We start from the raw sequence: 23,222 nt of genomic DNA on the forward strand, positions 1-23,222 counted from the left end.
GGGGCAGGAGGAGAAGGGGTCGAGCGAGGATGAGATGGCTGGATGGCATCACGGACTCGATGGACGTGAGTCTGAGTGAGCTCCGGGAGATGGTGATGGACAGGGAGGCTTGGCATGCTGCGATTCATGGGGTCGCAAAGCATTGGACACGACTGAGCTATTGAACTGAACTGAAAGTCATATTTTATAGAGGCACATCATATCGCCTGAAAAGAGCCTTAGAGGTAATATAGCTTAAATCCCTCTTCTACACAGGGTGATCTGAGGGATAGGAAGCAAGAGTTAGATATTTATAATGGTGTTCCTGCCTGGTTTATAGCATGATTCTAATGAAAGAGAAAGACATCCAAGGTGGTTAATGATTGCTGCCTCTAGCTTTTAACCCAGATCCTCCTACTTACTGGTGCTTTTCTATTTGTAATGAGTATACTTGTACAGCCTGTAACAAGTATGAGTCTGTTTGTCCTCTGCATTAGACATTTACAAAATCTATCATTGCTTTGCCATGATTCAGTTCAGTTCAGTTTCTTAGTCTTATCTGACTCTTTGTGACCCCATGGACTGCAGCACGCCAGGCTTCCCTGTCCATCCCCAACTATCAGAGCTTGCTCAAACTCATGCCGTTGAGTTGGTGATTGCCTCACGTCCTATGCTTTCATAGTTGTCACAATCATTAAGATGCCTTCAGCTGCTGGACTCCGAAAAGCCTTCTCCACCTGTGCCTCCCATCTGACCGCCATCACCATTTTCCATGGGACTGTTCTGTTCCTTTATTGTGTACCCAACTCCAAAAGCTCATGGCTCCTCGTCAAAGTAGCCACTGTGTTTTTTACTGTCATGAGTCCTATGCTGAACCCTCTTATCTATAGCCTTAGGAATAAAGATGTGAAAGAGACAGTCAGGAGTTTGATAACTATGAAACTGCTTTCTCCCTCAATATAATTCAGAAGTCCAGTGGGACTGAAAAACCACTTGAATTAAAGTCAGCCTGGGTATTAGCCAGATAAATATGCTTGTGTTCATATTATGCCTTATAATTTTCATATATATTTCTGATGCTAGTTTATCTTTATTATAAGTAAATATATGATTATGTTTCAAATAAATTGTATGTTGTATTTTACATTTTTTTTTGATGGTCAGATGAGCTACAATTACTTCTCGGTTAATAGAGAAATAATACATTATGGAAGTCAGAGTGATGAAAAGGGATATATAGTTAGAGACTCATTCCTTACGCTACAGTTTATGTTGTGGTTTGTAACAATGCTGCAAACACAGATGATAACTGTGTTTAGTGTCAGGGTTAAGGTTAGGGTTAGTGTTAGGGTTAGGGTTAAATTTGCACTTAGGTTCTCATAACTAACTCTTCTGATTCAGTTTTATAAAATGCAACTTTTAGCTCTTCTCAAAACTTTATTTTACACCAGGTAAAATGAGGAGTTTTGAGTTTGCCTTATAAAAAGTATTACCTGATTTTAAGCAAGAAGATCCTGAAAATAATAGCTAGTCTCTGTCGGCATCACTCATTTTTTGAATACCTGTGTAATATAGTTCAATCAAAGGTGTTTAACTGAATACTGAGAAAACGTTAAATGTATTTCTAGGGAGATATGATGATTACTCAGTGATAAAGCCCAAGTTAAGAACTGCTCTATTTTCTCTTCTTCTGACAATTACTCGTTCATGTCTCAGGTTTGCACTCATGATCCAAAGGAAAAAAAAAATGCTCTTCGTCAATAATAAGGTATGAAAACATTATAATGAGATTAACAGAGATGCTTCTGAGTAACTGGACCTAATCATAAATCTACCTCATTCAGTTTAATAAGCCTTTCTTATATTCCTTTGAAGTACCTGCCATTACCACATATTCTTTTTTAATATAAATTTATTTATTTTAATTGGAGGTTAATATTCTTAATTATGGTAGCTTTGAAGTAAATCTCACTATCCATTAGAGCAACTTTTGACACCTTTTCTTCTGTGTAAGTGGATCCTGTTTATCCTTGACCATTTCATTTTCATACAAACTTCAGTATTTATTGTGTTCATTCTTTTAAAGCCTGAGACTCTTAGGGGCTCTAAAATTTACATCACTTGTTCTTTAGCTCTGCAGGTTAAAGCATTCTTGGCTGTAGCCATGCCCTCTCTGCTTCATTCATCTATGCTCCTCCATAATCATTTCACATTTCTGAGATTATGATGAGATCATATTAGCTGGTTTTAATTTTACCATTGTTTTAATTTATTCACCTTTATTTTTGGCTGTGCTGCACAGCATGTGAGATCCTAGTTTCTCCACCAGGGATCAAGTCCATGCTCCCTGCAGTGGAAGCAAAGAATCTTAACCCCTGGACCTCAGGGAAATCCCATCATTGGTTTTACTAATGTGGCTTGGCCATTTTATTTATTTCTCATTATGATTACTATGATTGATTTGGTTTCTAAGGGAAGAGAGAGACGACAAAGGCATGTTATGTTTTGAGTTTGACATATTGAGTTAAAAACAATCCACTTTTATCTCTTTCTTTACTGATTAGGGGAAAAAATTGGCATTGATAAAATTCTACAGGCATGGCAAATAGTAAGATATTGTGAAGAATCTATATTAAGAAATTACAAATCTTAATGAAATAAACACACACCTTGAAAAAACAGCATTCAGTCTTATACAATAAAAATAGAAAGTGTAAGTACAGTCTTATCTGTTAGTGTAATGGGGGTCTGTGTGTGCTCAGTTGTGTCTGGCTTTTTGTGACCCCACGGACCTTGGCCCGCCAGGCTTCTCTGTCAGTGGGATTTTCCTGGCAAGAAGACTGGAGTGGGGGCCACGCCCTTCTCCGGGCAATCCCCCTAACCCGGGATCAGACTCCTGTCCCTGCATCTTCTGTACTGCCGGTGGATTCTTTACCGCTGAGTCACTGGAGAGCCCAAAGAAATGGAATTTGTTTCCAAAATCTTCCTCACAAAGAAATCCTATGCCCTGTTTTTTATGTTGGTGAATTTCTCCAAACATTTGAGAAACATTGTCAATCATGCACAAATCTTTCTAGGGAATAGATTAAGAGGATACTTAAGAGTGCCTTATATTCACTTAGATTTTAGCAATCAGTTCAAAGAAAGCTATTATGAGAAATAAATGTATAGATCAATCTTTCTCATGAGGTTAGTTAATGAATATTCAAGACAAAATATTAACACATTGGATTTTTTCCAGAAACTGAAAAGTGGTTTAATAGTCATGAATTAATAACCATAAATCAACATATGAAAATGAAAGGGAAGATACATTATTCATGCAAATTACAGTTCTAGAGAAATAATTTGGTTAAATACAAAACTTATTCTGCTCTGAAAGGTTGATTTTTCTCAACTTACATTTAATAAAATTGTTATTAGCTACAAGAAACTTTAAATAATCCTCATATTAGCTATTGAAATTACTGTGATTAATTTTAAAATTCTTTGGCTCTAATACTATGTATATATCTAAATTCACATCTCTCAAGAATGTACAAACTCAAAGGAAGTTCCCTAGAGTTTTAATTGAAAAGTTCATACTTCCTGGATGGCTGTGACAAATATTTCTAGCATCCATGTCCTGAATAGAAATTAACGTCTTCCTGATAAGAGTATGAGTTTCTCTGGTGACTGATATGGCGAAGAATCTACCTGTTATGCACAAGACCAGGGTTCTGTCCCTAGGTTGGGAAGATCCCCCAGAGAAGGGAATGGTCAGCTATTCCAGTAGTCTTGCCTGGAGAATTCCATGGACAGAAGAGCCTGGCAGAATACAGTCCATGAGGTCTCAGAGACTCAGATGACTGAGTGACTAACATTTTCACTTTCTTGTTAGAGTATAGAATGTCAGAAACAGGTTATCATTGTGAAAAATATGACCGGTTGACCAGTATGATGAATACCAGAAACGGCTTTCTTTTGGTGTAATGAAGGTATTCAGGGGTTACAACTTATCTATCAATAGTTTCTTGATAATCCTTATGCTTGCAGGAGACCTGTGTTCAATCCCTGGGTCAGGAAGATGCCCTGGAGAAGGAAATGGTAACCCACTTCAGTATTCTTGCCTGGAGAACTCCATGGACGGAGGACCCTGGCAGGCTACAGCCCATGGGACTGCAAAGAGTCGGACACCACTGAGAGACAACACACACACGCATACGTGTTTGCATGAATAAGTCTTGGGAATTACACTTGTAAATAGTCATTTCTACTGCTCACCATTAGAAAACAATGATGCACTTGATGTTTTTATATATACTCATTTATGCAGCACTACTGCATTCTGTTATTACTTTCTCATATTTTTGTCGTAGATTCCTTAGGACTTTCTGTATACAGAATCTAGCTGGCAAATAAAGACAGTTTTACTTTCTACTTTTCAGTAATTATAATTTTCTTCCTTATTCAACAAAAATCTAAAATAAGATGTAGACACATGTACCCCAATGTTCATCGCAGCACTGTTTATAATAGCCAGGACATGGAAACAACCTAGATGTCCATCAGCGGATGAATGGATAAGAAAGCTGTGGTACATATACACAATGGAGTATTACTCAGCCGTTAAAAAGAATTCCTTGGAATCAGTTCTGATGAGATGGATGAAACTGGAGCCAATTATACAGAGTGAAGTAAGCCAGAAAGAAAAACACCAATACAGTATACTAACACATATATATGGAATTTAGGAAGATGGCAATGACGACCCTGTATGCAAGACAGGAAAAAAGACACAGATGTGTATAATGGAGTTTTGGACTTAGAGGGAGAGGGAGAGGGAGAGGGTGGGATGATTTGGGAGAATGGGAATTCTAACATGTATACTATCATGTAAGAATTGAATCGCCAGACCATGTCTGACGTAGGGTGCAGCATGCTTGGGGCTGGTGCATGGGGATGACCCAGAGAGATGTTGTGGGGAGGGAGGTGGGAGGGGGGGGTCATGTTTGGGAACGCATGTAAGAATTAAAGATTTTAAAATTAAAAAAATAAAAATAAATAAATAAATTTAAAAAAAAAGTAGGAAAGGTAATGAATCCAATGTTCACTCTAATTTTCAATGAACTTTACATGTGTATAAAAATAAATAAATAAAATAAGATGTTAATTGAAAGTGGTTAAGGACATTATTTTCCTGGCTGTTATACAGAGAGTTGGGAGAAAATCAAGTTATTTTACTTTATATAGGATTTTTTTTTTCTATTCTCTATTTCTATACTAGACATAATATTAGCTAGAAGTATTTTTGTAGATGTTTATCAGGTTGAAGGAATTTTCTTATATATCTTGTTTACTGCTATACAGGTAATCATTTTTTTTTTCTCTTTCCATCTGAGTCATTGTTTATTTTCCTATCATATACTGTGATATTTTATTTTCTAATATTTCGTTCAGTGTTTCTATGATGAGGTACATTAGTTATTTTGATCTATGTTTTTTGTTTGTTTGTTTGTTTACAACATCTTTGTCTGGTGTTGGTGTTGATGGTTGTTGATTAGTTACTAAGTCGTCTCTGACTCTTTTGTAATCCCATGGACAGTAGCCTGCCAAGCTCCTCTATCATGGGATTCTCCAGGCAAGAATGCTGGAGTGGATTGCCATTTCCTTCTCCAGGGGATTTTCCTGATACAGGGATAGAACATGTGTCCTCTGCCTACAGATAGATTCTTTACCTCTGAACCACCAGGGAAACCCATGAAACACCAGAGATGACCAAAAACTCAGGAAACGATCTGAAATATTGGTGGTGGCCCCTCCTCACTGTCAGAGATGGCCACACACTTTCTTTCCTGGCGTGCCTCTCTGCCTTGCTTTGATCTTAACTAAACAGTTTCTCTGTGTGCTCTCCCACTTGTTTTGCTATGTCTCTAAAAATAAACTTTGTACCTTCATTTACAATTTGTGCCTCCTTGAGAAATGCATTTTTTTACTGGGGTCTAGATATATATATGCATATGTGTATGTATATGTATATGTATACGTATATGTATATGTATGTATACTTATGGCTGCCAGTAACCTGCATCTCAGCTATCAGTTTTTAAACTATGGAGTTCACACATTCTAAACTAATTAATCATTTTCAGGTTTTGTACATTACTGTTTGAATTGTCTTTGCCTCTTCAAGCAAATCCTGAGCTCCTGAAGGTCAGGAAGCAGGCCAAAGAATTCGATCATTGTGCTTGCACAACGCTGGGTTCTAGATATTTGTAGCTGAAAAGCCAATCCAGAAATCTTTGGTTTCTATCATAGAGGTTTCTTAGAACCTCAGTCAGAAGCACCTGGGAAATCAGTTGAACTCACGGATATTTGGCAGAGAAACCCAGGAATGTTCATTTTAAACAAGTCTCTTGGAATATTCTTATGTACATGGGTGTTTGGGAATTAGAGAGCTGTCACATACAAATAAATACAATCCTAAGTACATGTTTCACACAAGGTATAGGCAAGATAGTAACAGCATCAATCATGTTATCAAGTTTAAATAATATTTCCAGTTTTATTTCTTCCTCTAGCTCCCCCTCCCCTTCTTGTCTGAATCATCCTTCTGGAGCAAAATTCTAATCAAATCCTTCCTTCAACCAACACCTTCCCAGTTGTGAGACTATAAAACCCATGATCATAAACTTATCCTTTAAGAATCTTTATGGCCCAGTTGCAACCAAATGACATAACTTTTTAACTAAGAGCCCAAACTCTGGGGCCAGACTGACTGAATTCAAATCCCAATGCCTCCAGTTTGAGTATGAGCTATATTTATGGGATGAAGAAAAAGTGTTGCATATATCTCTTATTGCTCTGTTTATTCAAATATCCATGCACTTTTTTTGTGCTATTTATTACTTAAATGCTTGACAGAATTTACCATTTAATAGTATGGGACTGCGGAGAAGGCAATGGCATCCCACTCCAGTACTCCTGCCTAGAAAATCCCATGGATGGAGGAGCCTGGTAGGCTGCAATCCATGGGGTCGCTATAAGTCGGACACGACAGAGCAGCTTCACTTTCACTTTTCACTTTCATGCATTGGAGAAGGAAATGGCAACCCACTCCCGTGTTCTTGCCTGGAGAATCCCAGGGATGGGGGAGCCTGGTGGGCTGCCGTCTACAAGGTCACACAGAGTCGGGCACGACTGAAGTGACTTAGCAGCAGCAGCAGCAGCAGTATGGGACTGAGGTTCTCCTTGTAGGAAGATTTTTAAGTGAAAATTCAATTTCATAAGAAGATAGAGGCTATTCATATTTTGCATTTCATGTTTGGTAAGTTTATTTGTATGGTTGAAATGACTTTTCTACACCAACTAGATAGTTACATTTTTTGGAAGAAAATGATATGGAATACTCCCTAATTATTTTTTCTACATTGACAGCATCTGTAATGAAGTCCCATTTTTTTTCTTGAGTAGCAATTGTGTTATGATCTGTTATTTGTAATCAATTTATCTAACAGATGATTGATTTATGTATCATTTTAAACATCAGAATTTTAGTTTTGCTCAATACCTTATTTCTACTCCACTGTCCATTTTCTATTTTGTTGATCACCATTCTCATCTTTTTCTCCTATTTATTGTGTGATTAAAAACTATGTTTGCTTTTTTATCTTCTTAAGATGGAATCACAGATCATCAAATTTCTTCTCTTGAGTAAAACATTCAAGCAAGTAGGTGCTATTTTAAATAGAATGAGGTATTAATAGAGAGAGTACAAAAATGTTGACCTTATGAGTGACTAGTAGAACTCTAAACTAGTCCTTAAGATTCCCCAACATTTGGTGTACACATATCTTCAACTAGCCATTCAATTACACATTAATCTGGGAGCTGCTGGCAAATAATTTTAAATTATAACTAGTTTCAAATCAGTTGATCATAACAAAAGAAGACTCTCCTGATTGGTGGGTCTCATATAATCTGATGATTTGTTAAAAATCCTTGAATCCCTCTTTAAAGAGATGCATGGATTATAAGAGGGTGTTGAAAGAGAGATTTGAGGTGTGAGAGTGACTTGAGCAGAGAAAACAAAGTGGATACCCAGTAGCGGATTCTAGGAACTGTGAATAACCCCAAACAGATGTCAAGGAAACAAGACCCTATTCCTACAACTCAAGGAACTGCATTATTCCAACAACATGAATGAACTTGGCAGGGAACCAAGTTCTAGATGAGAAACTTGTCGACACTTTGATTTCAGCCTTGCAATAACTTGAATAGAGGGACCAGGTGTATTGTGCCTAACTTCGGGTGTACAAAATTGTTATGCTCCGAGCCCGTATCTCCGAACCGACCGAGAGAGCAAGTCCACCACAGTAATGCAAAAACAAGAAGGGAGTTTATCTCTAGCACGCTAGGGCTCAAGTCTCATCCCACACAAGGGAATCCGACAAGAGCCGTGAACAAAGGAGTATGGCAACTTATATACAGGCAGTTCTTTGTCTCAGTTACAGGAGTAGCTGGCATTACATGATTGGCCAGGCAGGATGAGCGCATATCCTGTCTCTTACTGGTAAACATGACTCAGGTCCTAGAGACCGTCGTTTGGTCCCTAACATTCCCCCCTGTCCTTAGATCATATAGAGGAATCTTCCTCTCGGTCCTGAGACACAGTTTGATATTGTTGTCGAAGCACAAACAGCTGTACGGTATTTATGCGTTTCTTTACAAAGGCTACAAGTCTATTGATAATGCATGGGCCAAAGGTAAGCATTAGTAAAAGTACTAGCAGGGGTCCTAGCAAGGTGGAGATTAAGGTAGTCAGCCAAGGGGATTGTTGAAACCAAGATTCAAACCATCCCTGTTGAGCCTCACGTTCTCGTTTATGTTGGGCTAGTCCTTCTCTCGCCTTGGCCATAGATTCTCTAACTATTCCTGTATGATCTGCATAGAAACAGCACTCTTCTCCTAGGGCAGCACAGAGTCCCCCTTGTTGCAGAAAGAGCAGATCTAATCCCCTCCTCTTTGCTTTTTTCTGGATTGAACCTTATTCTGACTTGTGCATGATTGCAACTTTTACAGCTAAAAGTTGGATCTCCAAGGACCCTAGGGAGGGGCTTGGCGAATGAAAAATTAAGTAAATCTCGATTTCCTACTTTCTAGTGCCGAGGTCCATCATTAGAAGTAACACAATCCCAAGTTTTACAATAAGAGTCTTGTGCCCCCCCCCCCCCCCCCACAGGTCTTCCAGTCATGCCTGGGTGCACCTGGGCATGCCCAGAACCCTTGTTCTCAGAGATAACCCCTAGCCCAAGGCACATTTACCATCGGCTTAAGGTCAAAGTATAAGTCTGGCCACCATGTGTTTGGTGGATGTATTGCGGTAGTGGAGTTTAGCACCTCTCGTGTTAGTCCATTTTGCAGCTTCCAGGTGATTTTGACGGGTTGATGCGGGTTCACGCTGGCAACTCCGGAGCAGAGTAACTGGGTCATCCACAAGAGGGCCCAGCCGAGTTGTCCTGGTCTTGTTGGCGCCTTCGAAGCTTTAGCCTCAAGGGGTTGGACGGGTGCAGAGATGCTTCCCATTTTTTTTTTAGCGTCTTCTTGCTCTGCTGAAGCAGCTGGGCGTACATGGTTGCAATGCACCCAAGGCCCGATACCGTCAACCTTTAGGGCAGTTGGGGTGGTAAGAAGAACAACATAAGGACCCTTTCATTTGGGTTCTAGTGCCTTGTTTTGGTGCCTTTTGACCCATACCCAGTCTCCTGGGCCAATGTCATGTGAGGGAATAGTTCCCTTATTTTGACCCACATGTATTTTCCAGAGCAGTTTTCAGACACGAGAGTGCACCTTGCTTAAGGCCATCAAGGCCTCTTGGAGTTGCCCCAACGTGGGAGGCGGTAGTTTTTTCCCTTTAAATATTGGACATACAGGGGGAGGTCTCCCATACAGAATCTCAAATGGGGTCAGATTAAGTTGATAAGGAGTATTACGCGCACGGAAGAGGGCGAAGGGAAGGAGGGTCACCCAGTCCCCGCCAGTCTCTATAGCCAATTTAGTTAAAGTTTCTTTTAGAGTCCGATTCATTCTTTTTACTTGCCCTGAGCTCTGTGGACTGTATTCACAATGTAACTTTCATTTAGTCTCCAGGGCTAGGGCAAGGCTCTGAACTATTTGACTCATAAAGGTAGGTCCATTATCAGAGCCGATGGTCACTGGCAGGCCAAACCTGGGAACTATTTCTTCTAAAATCTTTTTTTGCCACTATCATCGCGGTTTTTTTTTTTTTTTTTTTTGTAGGAAAAGCTTCTACCCACCCTGAGAAGGTATCCACCAACACTAACAAGTACCGGTAACCATATTCGCCTGGCCTTACCTCGGTGAAATCTATTTCCCAGTGTTGCCCTGGTCCTTTTTCCCGATACCTCAGTCCTGCATGTTGTCCTTTTCCTGGCCTCATCTGCTGACATGCCTTACAAGCATGCACTATGTTCTTTACAGTTGTCTGGTGCCGGGGAAATCGCAGGCGCGCAGTTTGAAAGAGCATCAGAGTCTTTTTTTTTTTTTTTTTCTCAGATGAGTAGACAAGTGCAAATGCTCACATAGTTGCCATCCCAACTGAGCAGGGAAAGTAGCCATCTGAGTCTCGGTGCCATCTATCTTTATCTTTTTGAAGGTTGGTTTGTTTTTGGATCTAAGCAAAGTCTGTGGATGAATACTCAGGGGTTGGGGGCAAAGTTCCCATACCTGGAGGTGGAAGTCCGATCGCCAACACAGGGGTGATGAAATCTTTATCAGCTACTTTTTGAGCTGCCAGGTCTGCGGCATGATTCCCTCGTGCCGTGGGGCTGTCACCCTTCTGATGTCCAGGTACGTGTACTATTGACACAGCCCAAGGCATCTGTACAGCCTCTAAAAGTCTACGGATTTTAGGCAAGGTTTTAATTTCTTTTCCTTTAGCTGTCAAAAACCCCCTTTCCTGATATATCAGGCCCTGGATGTGTACCGTGCCAAAAGCATAGCGACTGTCAGTGAAAATAGTTATTCTTTTTTCTTTGGCTCTCTCTAATGCTTGAATCAGGGCAATTAACTCTGCCTTTTGTGCTGAGGTATCTGGGGGAAGGGCCTCTGCCCATATCGTCCGTCCAGAGTCATCTACTACTGCGGCTCCCGCCTGTCTCTGTCCATCTTTTACATAACTGCTGCCGTCTGTGAACCATCTTAGCTCACTGTTTTCCAGTGGAGTATCGGTTAAGTCCTTTCGCATTGCTGTTACCCCAGCCAGTATCTCATCACAGTCATGGAGGGGGCTATTTTCCCCCGGATTGGGCAAAAGAGTGGCTGGATTTAGAGTGCAAGGCGTTTGGAAATGAATCCGTGGGGTGTCAAGTAGCAAGGCCTGGTAGTGCGTCAAGCGGGCATTAGAAATCCATTTACCTGGGGGTTGCTTTAAAACTCTCTCTATGGCATGAGGAGTGTAGACCAAGAGTCTCTGTCCATAAGTCAGTTTATCAGCATCGTGGACTAAGAGCGCGGTGGCCGCGATGATACGGAGGCAAGGTGGCCATCTGGCTGCCACTGGGTCCAGTCTCTTGGAAAGGTAAGCTACAGGTCGCTTCCATGGTCCCCATCTCTGTGTTAGTACCCCTTTTCCTATCCCCCGCTTTTCATCTACAAATAATTGGAAAGGCTTAGATGGATCAGTGAGGGCAAGGGCAGGAGCCTCTAGCAAGGCTCACCTGAGCTCTTGGAAGGCCTCTTTCATTGGCTCAGTCCATTTCTAGTCCTTGTTTTCTTTGGTCCCCTCATATAGGGGCCTGGCCTTTTCTGCAAACCCCAAGATCCATAACCGGCAATATCCCACCGTTCCCAGAAATTTTCTCACTTGTCTAGGGTTAGCCGGCTCAGGGATCTGGAGGATGGTTTCTTTTATAGCCTGTGTTAGCCACCTCTGGCCCTGTTTTATCTTATAACCGAGATATGTAACCTCTCACTTGGCAATCTGGGCCTTTTTGGCACTAGCCCGGTAACCTAAAGTCCCCAAGGTTTGGAGAAGGTCACCTGTTGCCTCTTGGCACTCTTTCTCTGTAGCTGCCACCAGCATAAGGTCATCAACATATTGTAATAAAACAATGGTAGGGTGTTCAACCCGATACTCACGGAGGTCTTCGTCCAGGGCCTCATTAAATAACGTGGGTGAGTTTTTGAAACCCTGTGGTAAGCGAGTCCATGTCAGCTGCACAGGGGTCTGACCACCGTCTTCCTGCCATTCGAAGGCAAAGATCTCTTGGCTTGCAGGGGCAAGAGGCAAACTAAAAAAGGCATCTTTTAAATCTAAAACAGTGTACCAAATGTAGTTTGGAGGCAAGTTGCTTAGCAATGTATAAGGGTTAGGAACCATAGGATGAATATCATTTACCCGTTTGTTGACTTCTTGTAGATCTTGAACCGGTCTAAAATCAGTTCCCCCAGGCTTTTTTACAGGCAACAGGGGAGTGTTCCCTGGGGACCGGCACCTTTTCAGGACCCCAGTGTCTATGAGGTGTTGTATATGAGGAGTAATTCCTTGTCGAGCCTCTTGACTCATGGGATACTGTCGTACCCTCACCGGGGAAGCACTGGCTTTCAGTTCCACAATGATAGGGGGCCTCTGTTTGGCTAGTCCCATTCCTGCAGTTTCAGCCCAGGCCTGAGGGTATCTTTGAACCCATAGTTGTACTTCGGGGCTTATTGTCGCTGGGGCCTCTGGCAAGTAGAGTCTGTATTCATCTTTTAATGCCAGACACAGGACCTGAAGAGGATGCCCGGTCCCATCTAAAACCAACACTTGTCGGTGGTCAAAATGAAATTGGGCATTTACTTTAGACAGTAAATCTCTTCCCAACAAGGGCACTGGACACTCAGGTATCACCAGAAAAGAATGGGTTACCTGGTGGGCCCCCAAGTTCACATGCCGTTTTATAGTCCATCCATATCGTTTAGTCCTGGTTGCTCCCTGCACCTAGCTACTTTTTTTAGACATGGGTCCATCTTTTTGGTTTAAGACTGAGTATTGGGCTCCCGTGTCCACCATGAAGCCAACTGGTTTTCCCTCCACATTTATAGTTACCCAGGACTCGGGGAGGGGCCTCGAGCCCTGACCCCCCTAGTCGCTATCCTGACCCGCGTAGAGGATATGACTGTCTGGAGAGGGAGTCTCGTTCTTGGGGTTCTTGGGCCCCTCTTTTTTATTTTTATGGTTTTCTTCAGCTCTAAATTTTTTTTTTTTTTAATGCGGTCCTCTCTCTCTTCTGGGGTCTCTCCATGATTAAAACCTCTCTCGGCTGCCCTCACTAGATCTTGCAAGGATTGTTCATTTAACCTGTCTATCTTTTGTAACTTTTTTTAATATCAGGGGCTGCTTGATTTACAAATGCTAACATAACTGCCGCTCGTGACTCATCTGCTTGTGGGTCTATAGGGGTATACTGTCTAAAAGCTTTTATTATCCTTTTTAGGAAGGCTGCTGGGCTCTCATTTGGCTGTTGTCTCACTGGATTTATTTTGGCCAAATTAGTTGGCTTTTTGGCGGCCCCTCTAAGGCCAGCCATGAGAGTCTGATGGTACACTCGGAGACGCTCCTTACCTTCAGTGCGTTTGAAGTCCCAGTTGGGTCGCACCATGGGGAACCCCTCCTTAATGAGGTTAGGCTGCATTGTGGGCCTCCCATCCACCCCTGGCACATTTTTCCGGGCTTTTGACAGGATCCGTTAGTGCTCCTCTGTAGTAAAAAGTACCTGTAACAGTTGCTGACAATCATCTCAAGTGGGATTGTGAGTAAACAGGATAGACTCCAAAAGATCAATAAGACCCTGCGGTTTTTCAGAGAAGGAGGGAGTCTGGGTTTTCCAATTGTACAAATCACTAGTGGAGAAGGGCCAATACTGATATGTCCGTTTTCTACCCTCTCTGGCTGGCCCCGCCCAGACTGGAAACGCATGAATGGTGGAGGAGGGAACCTCCTGGTCTTTTTCTGCTACACTGCCCTTTTTTTTTTTTTTTTTTTTTTTGCCTTTCTCCGAGTTCCCTAGGTGGGGCCCCTTTTTCTGGGAGGAGCTGAAGGCTTGGTTCTCTTTCTGGCTTCTCCCGATGAAACCTGTGGAACCTGTGGAAGCAAGGGAGGGGAAGAGGGAAGTGAAGTGAGGGGCTGAAAAACAAAAGGTTTTAGCCAGGCCAGGGGATTTTGCACCAGGTCCTGTCAGACTAAAATGTATGGAGTTTGGTCTGGCTGGGTGTCCTGAAGGGTAGGGGGTGAGCACCTTCTCTCTGACCGCTTGAATAGTAGGCAGGCTGAAGGTGCCTTCTTGTGGCCAGCTGACATCAAAAGCAGGCTACTCGGCAGAACAAAAAGTTACTAACTTGCTTTTTTTTTTTTACCAGCAATGATAGATTCTGAGCTCTAGACTTGAAATCAGAGAAGTGGTTAATCATAAGAGATAAAGGAGTAGAAGTTGTTTGTCCCATGATCACAGAAAAGTACACTGGGAGCCAACAGAGCACACAAAGAGCAATGCAGACACCACGAATAGACAAACAGATAACAAACACAAGGTGGCCACCGACAATGCACTCAATCTTACCTGCAGGATGTTCACAGAGCCAGCCGCCTCCCCAGCACGAAACTAGGCCCCGGCCTTATGCTGACTTAATCCAGTATCAGAGCCAGCTGCCTCCCCAGCACGAAATTTGGCCCCGGCCTTACGCTGACTTGCCTCTGCACTTTACAGCCAGATGCCTCCCCAGTAAGATACTAGGCCTCGGACGTAATCTGGGCTTCTGCAACGTTGGCACCGGTGCTCAGAGCCCTTATCTCCTAATGAGGTTACTCCCTTCTACCAGAAGAGTTGTCCTCCCCGGTGGGATGGAGATTCCGGAAGAGCCCCCAAATGTTATGCTCCGAGCCCGTATCTCCGAACCGACCGAGAGAGCAAGTCCACCACAGTAATGCAAAAACAAGAAGGGAGTTTATCTCTAGCACGCTAGGGCTCAAGTGTCATCCCACACAAGGGAATCCGACAAGAGCCACGAACAAAGGAGTATGGCGGCTTATATACAGGCAGTTCTTCGTCTCAGTTACAGGAGTAGCTGGGGTTACATGATTGGCCAGGCAGGATGAGCGCGTATCCTGTCTCTTTCTGGTAAACATGACTCAGGTCCTAGAGACCGTCGTTTGGTCCCTAACAAAAATTGTGAATTAATAAATGAGTGTTTTTCAAGCCACTGAATCTGCAGCAGTTTATTATGATGAAATAGACCATTCATATACCACATAATTGATAGGTTTTTATCAATTGCATTATCAAAAAATGTATATTCAACAGGTTTTAATAAAGTAGAAACACTGGGATATAATAATAACTGCAAATGCCATAATATCATATTTCTATTCAGCGTGATAGTGAATGTGATTTTTACAAAAATGTAGATGTCCAAATAAGAAAACTTAGAGGAAAGACTGAAATAAACACAACACAGAAACAACACTATGCTTGGTCTATTGAACAGTAATTGTGATTTTCTTTTTCTGAATTTTGGAATTCACATCTTCCATGATAAATATAAATATAAACAGGTTGATTGCTAGTGTTATTTTCCTAAGATAAGAAGATAAACATACTCAAGCTTCTTATATAATTTAATGATGTAAAATAAATTATACTCTAAATGAGGAGTATGGGATTGTCTTTAAATTGCCTTGTTTGTAGCTCATGGAAAACACACCAATCAAAATTGTCTGGGGTGTGAATCCCCAAAGTCACTCAGGTAGACATAAATATACAGCATGATCCCTAAGTTTAGTTTACAAGCATAGAGCTTACCCTTGGGAGTGTCTCTATTTTCTAATGAGAAAAAAATGTCATTTTCTTGATGAGTTTACTGAAATATACTTTGGAAGAGGTTACAATACTCTTATTACAAACTACAACAGTTTTAATAAATGTAAGTATTTTTGTTAAATACTTTTCAAGATTCTTATTTATAGAAGTCTTCAGTAAATCAATCTATAAAGACTACATGGCTTCTGGTGAGTTGTTTAAATTAAGTGATTTACTTTAATTCTGATGTGGGAAACTCTGAAATTAACAATATTTTTGGCAGAGAAACACCTATGCAACCCTAGTAGCAATGAAATGGTATTCATTTAATTCATTTAAGGGGAAGAATACAAGATATTGAACTTATTTTTGAACTTTGCTTATATAGCTGAATGATGTCCTTGGTGGATATTCAAGTAGTAGCATTTATTTTCAATATAAAAAAATTAAGGAAATATTAAAAATAAATCTATAAAACTGTAGAGAAATATGCCAGATTTTGCATTAAATTTTTTGAGTTTAAAATCATGCAGGTGAAAGCAAGTTGGAGCAGTACAGCAAACTTGAATTCTGAATTAAACCCCAAAGCAGTCTGAAATATGTTGCCTGGGATTTGATATTAAGAGGTAATAATGCTTTTATATACCAAAATGTGTGTATTTTGTGCACCAAAATCAAAATTGCTGCAGTGAGTGAAACGAAAGAAGTAGCTATCAAGCAGTCTAGATAATGCAGTGATACTGTGCGTGCTAAGTCGCTTCAGTCCTTTCTGACTCTTTATAAACAACCCTATGGACTGTAGCCCGCCAGGCTCCTCTGTCCATGGGATTCTCCAAGCAGGAACACCAGAGTGGGTTGCCGTACACTCCTCCAGGGGATTTTCCCAATGCAGGAGGAGAACCCGTGTCTCTTATGTCTGCTGCACTGGTAGTTTAGTTCTTTTAGAGATCACAGAAATCCAGACAGAAGAGTTCAGATTGCAGGTAATCTGTATGGAGATGATTTTGAATATGGGTAAGCATTTGAGCATGATTTTAAACTAAGATTGAATGAAAAGTAGTCTTGAAGGATGGTTGTAGTTAGGCTAAATAAAAAGACAGCTGCTGAATAGGTGTGTGGTAGGTAGCAATAAAGATGGGAGTGTATTTTGAAGAATATGTTCATTTTGTCCTAATTACATTTTTCACAGCCTCCACCTTGGATGGAAAGGAAATCATAGAGATACAGACAAGGACAGGGAAAAATGGACAAAACAAAGCTTGTGCCTTGATGGCTCGAGACATTAATGGAAATGTGCAGCTAAGAAGGAAACATTAGAAAAGAATTAAGAAAAAGATTTCCTCTGTGTATGCATTTTTTCTTCTTCTTAGTCACTATTTGCACCATTTCAGACTTCATAAAATTATAGGTGGTGCTACATTGTAGAATATTTTGAGGTTATATATTTCAAATTCAAAGTAAACATGAAGAACAGCATTAGAAATACAAGAGAAGAAACTACATTTGGTGGGGGCCATTTATTACATGTGAAATTAAAGTCTTAAATATTTTAGAAAATAATTAAAGTTGGAATTCCCTGATAGCTCAGCTGGGAAAGAATCTGCCTGCAATGCATGGGACCCCAGTTCGATTCCTGGGTGGGGAAGATCTGCTGGAGAAGGGATAGGCTACGGACTCCAGTGTTTCTGGTCTTCCCTTGTGACTCAGCTGGTAAAGAATCTACCTGTAATGTGGGAGACCTGGGTTCAGTCCCTGGGTTGGGAAGATCCCCTGGAGAAGGGAATGGCTACCCACTCCAGAATTCTAAACTAAATTTAGTGGGGGGCAATTATTACATGTGAAATTAAAGTCTTAAACATTTTAGAAAATAATTCACTAAGTTATATTTTATACATAATTGTACAGTAAAAAGAAATTATTATAATAGAATTATATTCTAAAGGTAAGGTTTCAGAGAGCTTCACTTGTCGGAAACATATTAATAAGTGACTGAGGTTAAATTTGAAGGCAAGCTGACTTGATTAAAGAGTCTAGATTGTTAACAAGACATCATTCATATTCTCTAGGAGATACAATATATGACCTTTCACCAGGGTTTGGCCAGTTGGTGAAATCATTAAGGGAAGGTAAACCTGAGGCTTCTCTGATGAGGTGGGTGCTGAATCTCTCAGTTGCGTGACTTGCGACTCCATGGACTGTCGCCCGCCAGGCTCCTCCGTCCACCAGTTTTCACCAGCAAGGATACTGGAGTGGGGTGCCAATTCTTTCCCCTGGGGATATTCCTGACCCAGGGATTGAACTCATGTCCCTTGCATCTCCTGCACCATCAGGAGGATTCTTTACCACCACACTACCTGGGAAGCCTCTCTCTGATCGGGGAGCACTAAGGAAAAGTGAGAGAAAAACAGAGGACATCTTGAGCAGTTAGAATGGCCTGAACAAACAGAAGAATTTGCAAGTGCAATCAACAAGTTCAATTAAACGAAGCTAAAGAAAGGAATTATCCATGTGGAGAAAAGGGCGACAGCTGAGAAGGTTGAGAAAATTCAAACAAGGACATTTTCTGAGTCACCCTGACACCCAGTCCTTCCCAGTCCATCCTCTCCTTGCCCCTACCTCAGAAGCTGACTTGCACTCTCCACACCTGTAGACACACGGTATATTTGGGCTCCAACTGCGCCTTATTCGCATTCCTGGGAAATCCCAGACATCACCACTGCAAACCAGTCCCCTGTCCAGGCTGGGAGGAAAATACCCTCTGTTTCTGTCATGTCTGGTTGCTTAGGGTGAGCTGTCTGGCTTTCTCTAGCAGAAGCCGTAGTGATGGATGAGAGAAATCAGAGTGTGGGAATCACCTTCGTCCTCTTGGGCTTCTCAGAATACCCGCAGCTCCAGGTGCCCCTACTCCTGGCTTTCTTCACCGTCTACACCGTCTCTGTGGTGGGGAACGTGGGTATGATTGTGATCATCAGAATCAACCCCAAGCTCCACACCCCCATGTACTTCTTTCTCAGCCATCTCTCCTTTCTTGATTTTTGTTACTCTTCTATAACCACACCTAAACTCTTAGAGATCTTGGTTGTGGACAGAAGGACTATCTCCTACGTGGGTTGCATGATGCAATTCTTCTTTGGTTGCACACTTGCGATTATGGAGATGTTCATGTTAGCAGTGATGGCCTATGACCGGTTTGTAGCTGTTTGTAACCCCCTGCTCTACACAGTTGCTATGTCTCCTAAGCTCTGCAGCCTCCTAGTCGCTGGAACCTACACGTGGGGTGGATCGTGTTCCTTGACAATCACCTGTTCTCTTTTGGAGCTGTCCTTCTGTGGTTCTAACGTCATACATCACTTTGGCTGTGAGTACTCTGCCATCGTCTCTGCCTCTTGCTCTGACTCTCACTTCAGTCAGATGACACGTTTTATCATTTCTACTCTCAGTGAGGTGTGTAGCCTCCTGATTATCCTCGCCTCCTATATTTTCATAATTGTCACAATCATCAAGATGCCTTCAGCTGGTGGACTCCGAAAAGCCTTCTCCACCTGTGCCTCCCACCTGACCACCATCACCATTTTCCATGGGGTCATCCTTCTTCTCTACTGTGTACCCAACTCCAGAAGCTCATGGCTCTTCATCAAAGTAGCCACTGTGCTTTACACAATAGTGATCCCCATGCTAAATCCCCTTATCTACAGCCTTAGAAATAAAGATGTGAAGGAGACCATCAGAAAATTAGTCAATACCAAAATGTTTTCTCACCCAATGTAATTTTGAGTGAAAAGAGAGATAGAGGAAAGCAGTTTCTTAAATGTGCTTTATACAGTGTGTTGAAGGTTATTACATTTTTCTTCCAATGTGTGCTTATCCCAGTGTCCTACTCTTTGTGACCCCTTCTCTGTCCACGGGGAATCTCCAGGCAAGAATACTGGAGTGGGTTGCCATGCCCTCCTCCAGGGGATCTTCCCAAGCCAGCAATGGAACTCACATCTCCCGAAGTGCAAGTTGATTCTTTAGTGACTGAGACACAATGGGATACAATCTCTTGAGAAAATTATGTATCATATGAATATAATGTGATTTTTAAACTGCACTGTGATTTTAAAATGTCACCTTCAAAAAAAAATAAAAAAAAATAAAATGTCACCTTCAGTTTAAAAGAAAAATATATGTTTATGTCTCACTTTCAGAGTGTTATAGGCAAAATAATGACCGTCTCACAGTGTCCAGGGCTTCCCTGGTGCCTCAGATGGTAGAGAATCTGCCTGCAATATGGGAGACCTGGGTTCTTTCCCTGGGTAGGGAAGATCCCCTCGAGGAGGGCATGACAACCCACTCCAGTATTCTTGCCTGGAAAATCCCCAAGGACAGAGGAGCCTGGTGGGCTACAGTCCACGGGGTCTCAGAGTCGGATAAGACTGAGCGGCTAAGCACAGCGCAGCAGAAGGCTGTCCATACTCTGAAATCCTCAGAATTTGCAAATGATTTCTGTTCCATGTCTTCTTTCTTTCTTTCTTTTTTTCTCTCTTCCTTTCCTTTCTCTTTTTCTCAAATTATGGAATGTGATAGATAGGTAGACAAGTAATTTTGTATAATCATCCTGTATGTTACTTTCTCCAGGAAATTAAAGACATCGTCAGCTCTTTGCAGCATCTCTGTAAGCATGTTTCTAGTCACTGTGCCTCTTGATGCCTCTAGGAACAGACTCCATTGCGGTGTTCAAAGATTTTTCTTCTAAACAGAGAATAGGTTACGAGAGTTAAAACTTAACTTTATCACTTTTGAAATTTGTATTATTAAAATTTTAGAGTATATTCCCTTATGTCTGGCTTATTTGGCTCAGCATTTTGTTTCAAAAGAATTTTTAAGTGATTGACTGTAACAGTAGTTCCCTTTTTGGTGCTGAAGAATGTTCTACAAAATAAATATATTGATATGATAATATGTTTATTCATACTACTACTACAAATGGAGTTTGGCTATTTCCTCTTCTCTTTTGAAGTATTATTTAGTTACAGAGTTATAATAATTTTATATACACAACATAGTGATTCATTATGTTTTTAGAGTAGACACTGTTAAACCTTAGTGGCTCAGTGGGTAAAGAACCTGCCTGCAAGCAGGTGATGCCAGAGATATGGGTTTGATTCCTGGGTGGGGAATATCCCCTGGAGGGGGGCACGGCAACCCAGTTCCATGGGCAGAGGAGCCTGGTGGGCTGGAGTCCATGGGGTTGCAAAGCTGGACGCAACTGAAGTGACTGAGCACAGCGCAGCATTCAAAGGATAACAGACATAACTCACGGCGCTGGGCAGCGGCTTCCTGTAGCTTATCCGTTTTATGCAGAGCATTTTGTAGACTTTATACTCCTAAATCCCCCTTCCTCCTTTCCTCTACAAAGTCTGCATATAACAATTGTTGGAGAGAATTAGAGTAAAGGGAAACGCTGTGCATTGTGGGAGAGAATGTAACATGGTATAACCAACTGCATACTGTATGGAAAGCAGTATGGAGTTTTACACACACACACACACACACACACACACACACACACACGGTAAAAACAGAACTACCATATGAGCCAGCAGTTTCACTCCTGGTCATTTCACCTTTTTTGTCTTTAATGTAAACGCTGCATGAACATTCTTACACAAGTATGTGCTCACTGAACGTGAGCACTCACTGTGTGAGGTGTGCCCTATCTCTGAATGTTCTGGATCAAAGGGCGCTTGTTTCTGATCTTTTGCCAGATGCCATGAAACGATTTTCCAAAATGGATGGATTAGTTTAAATTCCAACTATATTATATGTGGGTTCTAATTATTGTCTATTTTTGATAACGTTTAATACTCTCATAGCAGACATTTTAATATTTTCAGGTTGGTGGGTAAGTAGGGGTGCTTCATCTTGGTGATGAATTCAATTCCACTTTACTAATGTGGCTGAATTCCTATAATTTAGTTATTAGTCATTTGACTTGTCTTACTTCTTTGTGAAGGGCCTATTCAGGTTTATTTTAAAATATTTTTCTATTAGGTTATTAATATTTTATTATGAAAAATGTATTTCATTATGCATTCTAAATAAAAGTCCTTTGATGTGTGTATCATGAATATTTTCTCCTAGATTGTGGTGTGTCTTTTCATTCAGTTTGCGATGTCTTTAGGGGCACACATTTCCTTATGTTTAATGAATTAATGAATCAATGTTTAACAAACTGTTTCTCTACACAGTGAAGGGCTTCTAATGTCTTATTTCAGATCCACTTCTTACCTCCAAAATAATAAAGATATTCATGTTTTATGTGCGAAGTTATCACAAATTTCATGCAGTATTCTATTTTACATTCTACTCCCTCTATTTTCAATTTGGGGTTTTATTTTCTCTGTTTACATTGATTTTTTAAAAATATAAATTTATTTATTTTAAGTGGAGGTTAATTACTTTACAACTTATTTCAAACTAAATTTTGATGGGGGCATGACTATAAGCTAATTTTATATTTTGACTTATTGGCATATATTTACCCCAGAAATACTTATTGAAAAATTTACTCATTTTAACACTGCTCTGTGGTGCCAGAATATTCATAAAGTAAACATCAGTATATGTATAGTTCTGTTTCTAGACTTTCTGTATGTTTCTAGGTGTTTTATAATCAGAACTACCCTTAACTAATAGGCTTTGATATCAAGTTGAGCAACTCTTAAAAAGTTACTCTTAATCTTGCAGAGTGTTTAAGATATTCTTTATCTCTACCTTTTAAAACAACCTTTAGAATTATTCTTGTCTGGGTTTAGTGTAGAAATACAGTAGAATTGTAGATCAATGTGCAGAGAGTGGTGTTTGCTGCCTCAGGTCTCCAAACCATAGCATGCTACACGATCATGTTTACTTAGATCTACTTCATGTTTTACAATATAAGATACATCATATTTTTATAAAGTTCTTACATATTTTTAAATTAATCTCAATTTGTGATTATTTTTCATACTATTTTAAATGTCATTTATAAAATGTGTATTGTTTTTCAATTAGGATTCAATGCATTTTGGCAACTCTAAAAATATCTTTTAATAATTTTATAATTTATTTGTAGATTATTTTGGATTTTCAACATGCATATCATATAATCTCTAGTCAAATGTTTTCTGGATAGGTTGTTTCCAGTGTTATTCCCTTTATTTTTTTCTTGTGTTTGGTTAACTAGTTGAAAACTTTAGTATAATTTTAAATAAACAGTAAAAGTGGGTATCCTCGAGACTGCTGAAAAGATGGCGGAGGAATAGGACGGGAAGACCACTTTCTCCCTCACAAATTCCTCAAAAGAACATTTCAACGCTGAGCAAACTCCACGAAACAACTTCTGTAGGCTGGCAGAGGACATCAGGCAACCAGAAAAGCAGACCATTG

At 40.7% G+C, this 23,222-nt stretch overlaps 1 protein-coding gene and 1 pseudogene across 3 annotated transcripts; both read left to right on the forward strand.

The window, feature by feature from the left end:
* LOC138420356 (olfactory receptor 1165-like) overlaps positions 1 to 942 on the forward strand; it is a 57,801-nt pseudogene extending 56,859 nt beyond the window's left edge.
* A 10,575-nt stretch (positions 943 to 11,517) lies between these two features.
* On the forward strand, positions 11,518 to 19,580 carry LOC138420362 (olfactory receptor 1165-like). Of its 3 annotated transcripts, none has more exons than XM_069553553.2 (2): positions 11,518 to 11,594; positions 18,647 to 19,580. In XM_069553553.2, exons 1-2 carry the CDS (start codon positions 11,578 to 11,580, stop codon positions 19,578 to 19,580), a joined length of 951 nt encoding a protein of 316 aa, XP_069409654.1. In that variant the 5' UTR covers positions 11,518 to 11,577. The 3 variants fall into 3 exon arrangements, with proteins under 3 accessions (XP_069409654.1, XP_069409653.1, XP_069409655.1); XM_069553552.1 differs by lacking the exon at positions 11,518 to 11,594 and adding an exon at positions 14,561 to 14,594 and having other exon boundaries at positions 18,634 to 19,580; XM_069553554.1 differs by lacking the exon at positions 11,518 to 11,594 and having other exon boundaries at positions 18,633 to 19,580.
* The last annotated feature ends 3,642 nt before the right edge of the window (positions 19,581 to 23,222 follow it).

The sequence above is a fragment of the Ovis canadensis genome, chromosome 15, assembly GCF_042477335.2.
Source record: "Ovis canadensis isolate MfBH-ARS-UI-01 breed Bighorn chromosome 15, ARS-UI_OviCan_v2, whole genome shotgun sequence".
In the NCBI taxonomy this organism is placed as follows: Eukaryota; Metazoa; Chordata; class Mammalia; order Artiodactyla; family Bovidae; genus Ovis; species Ovis canadensis.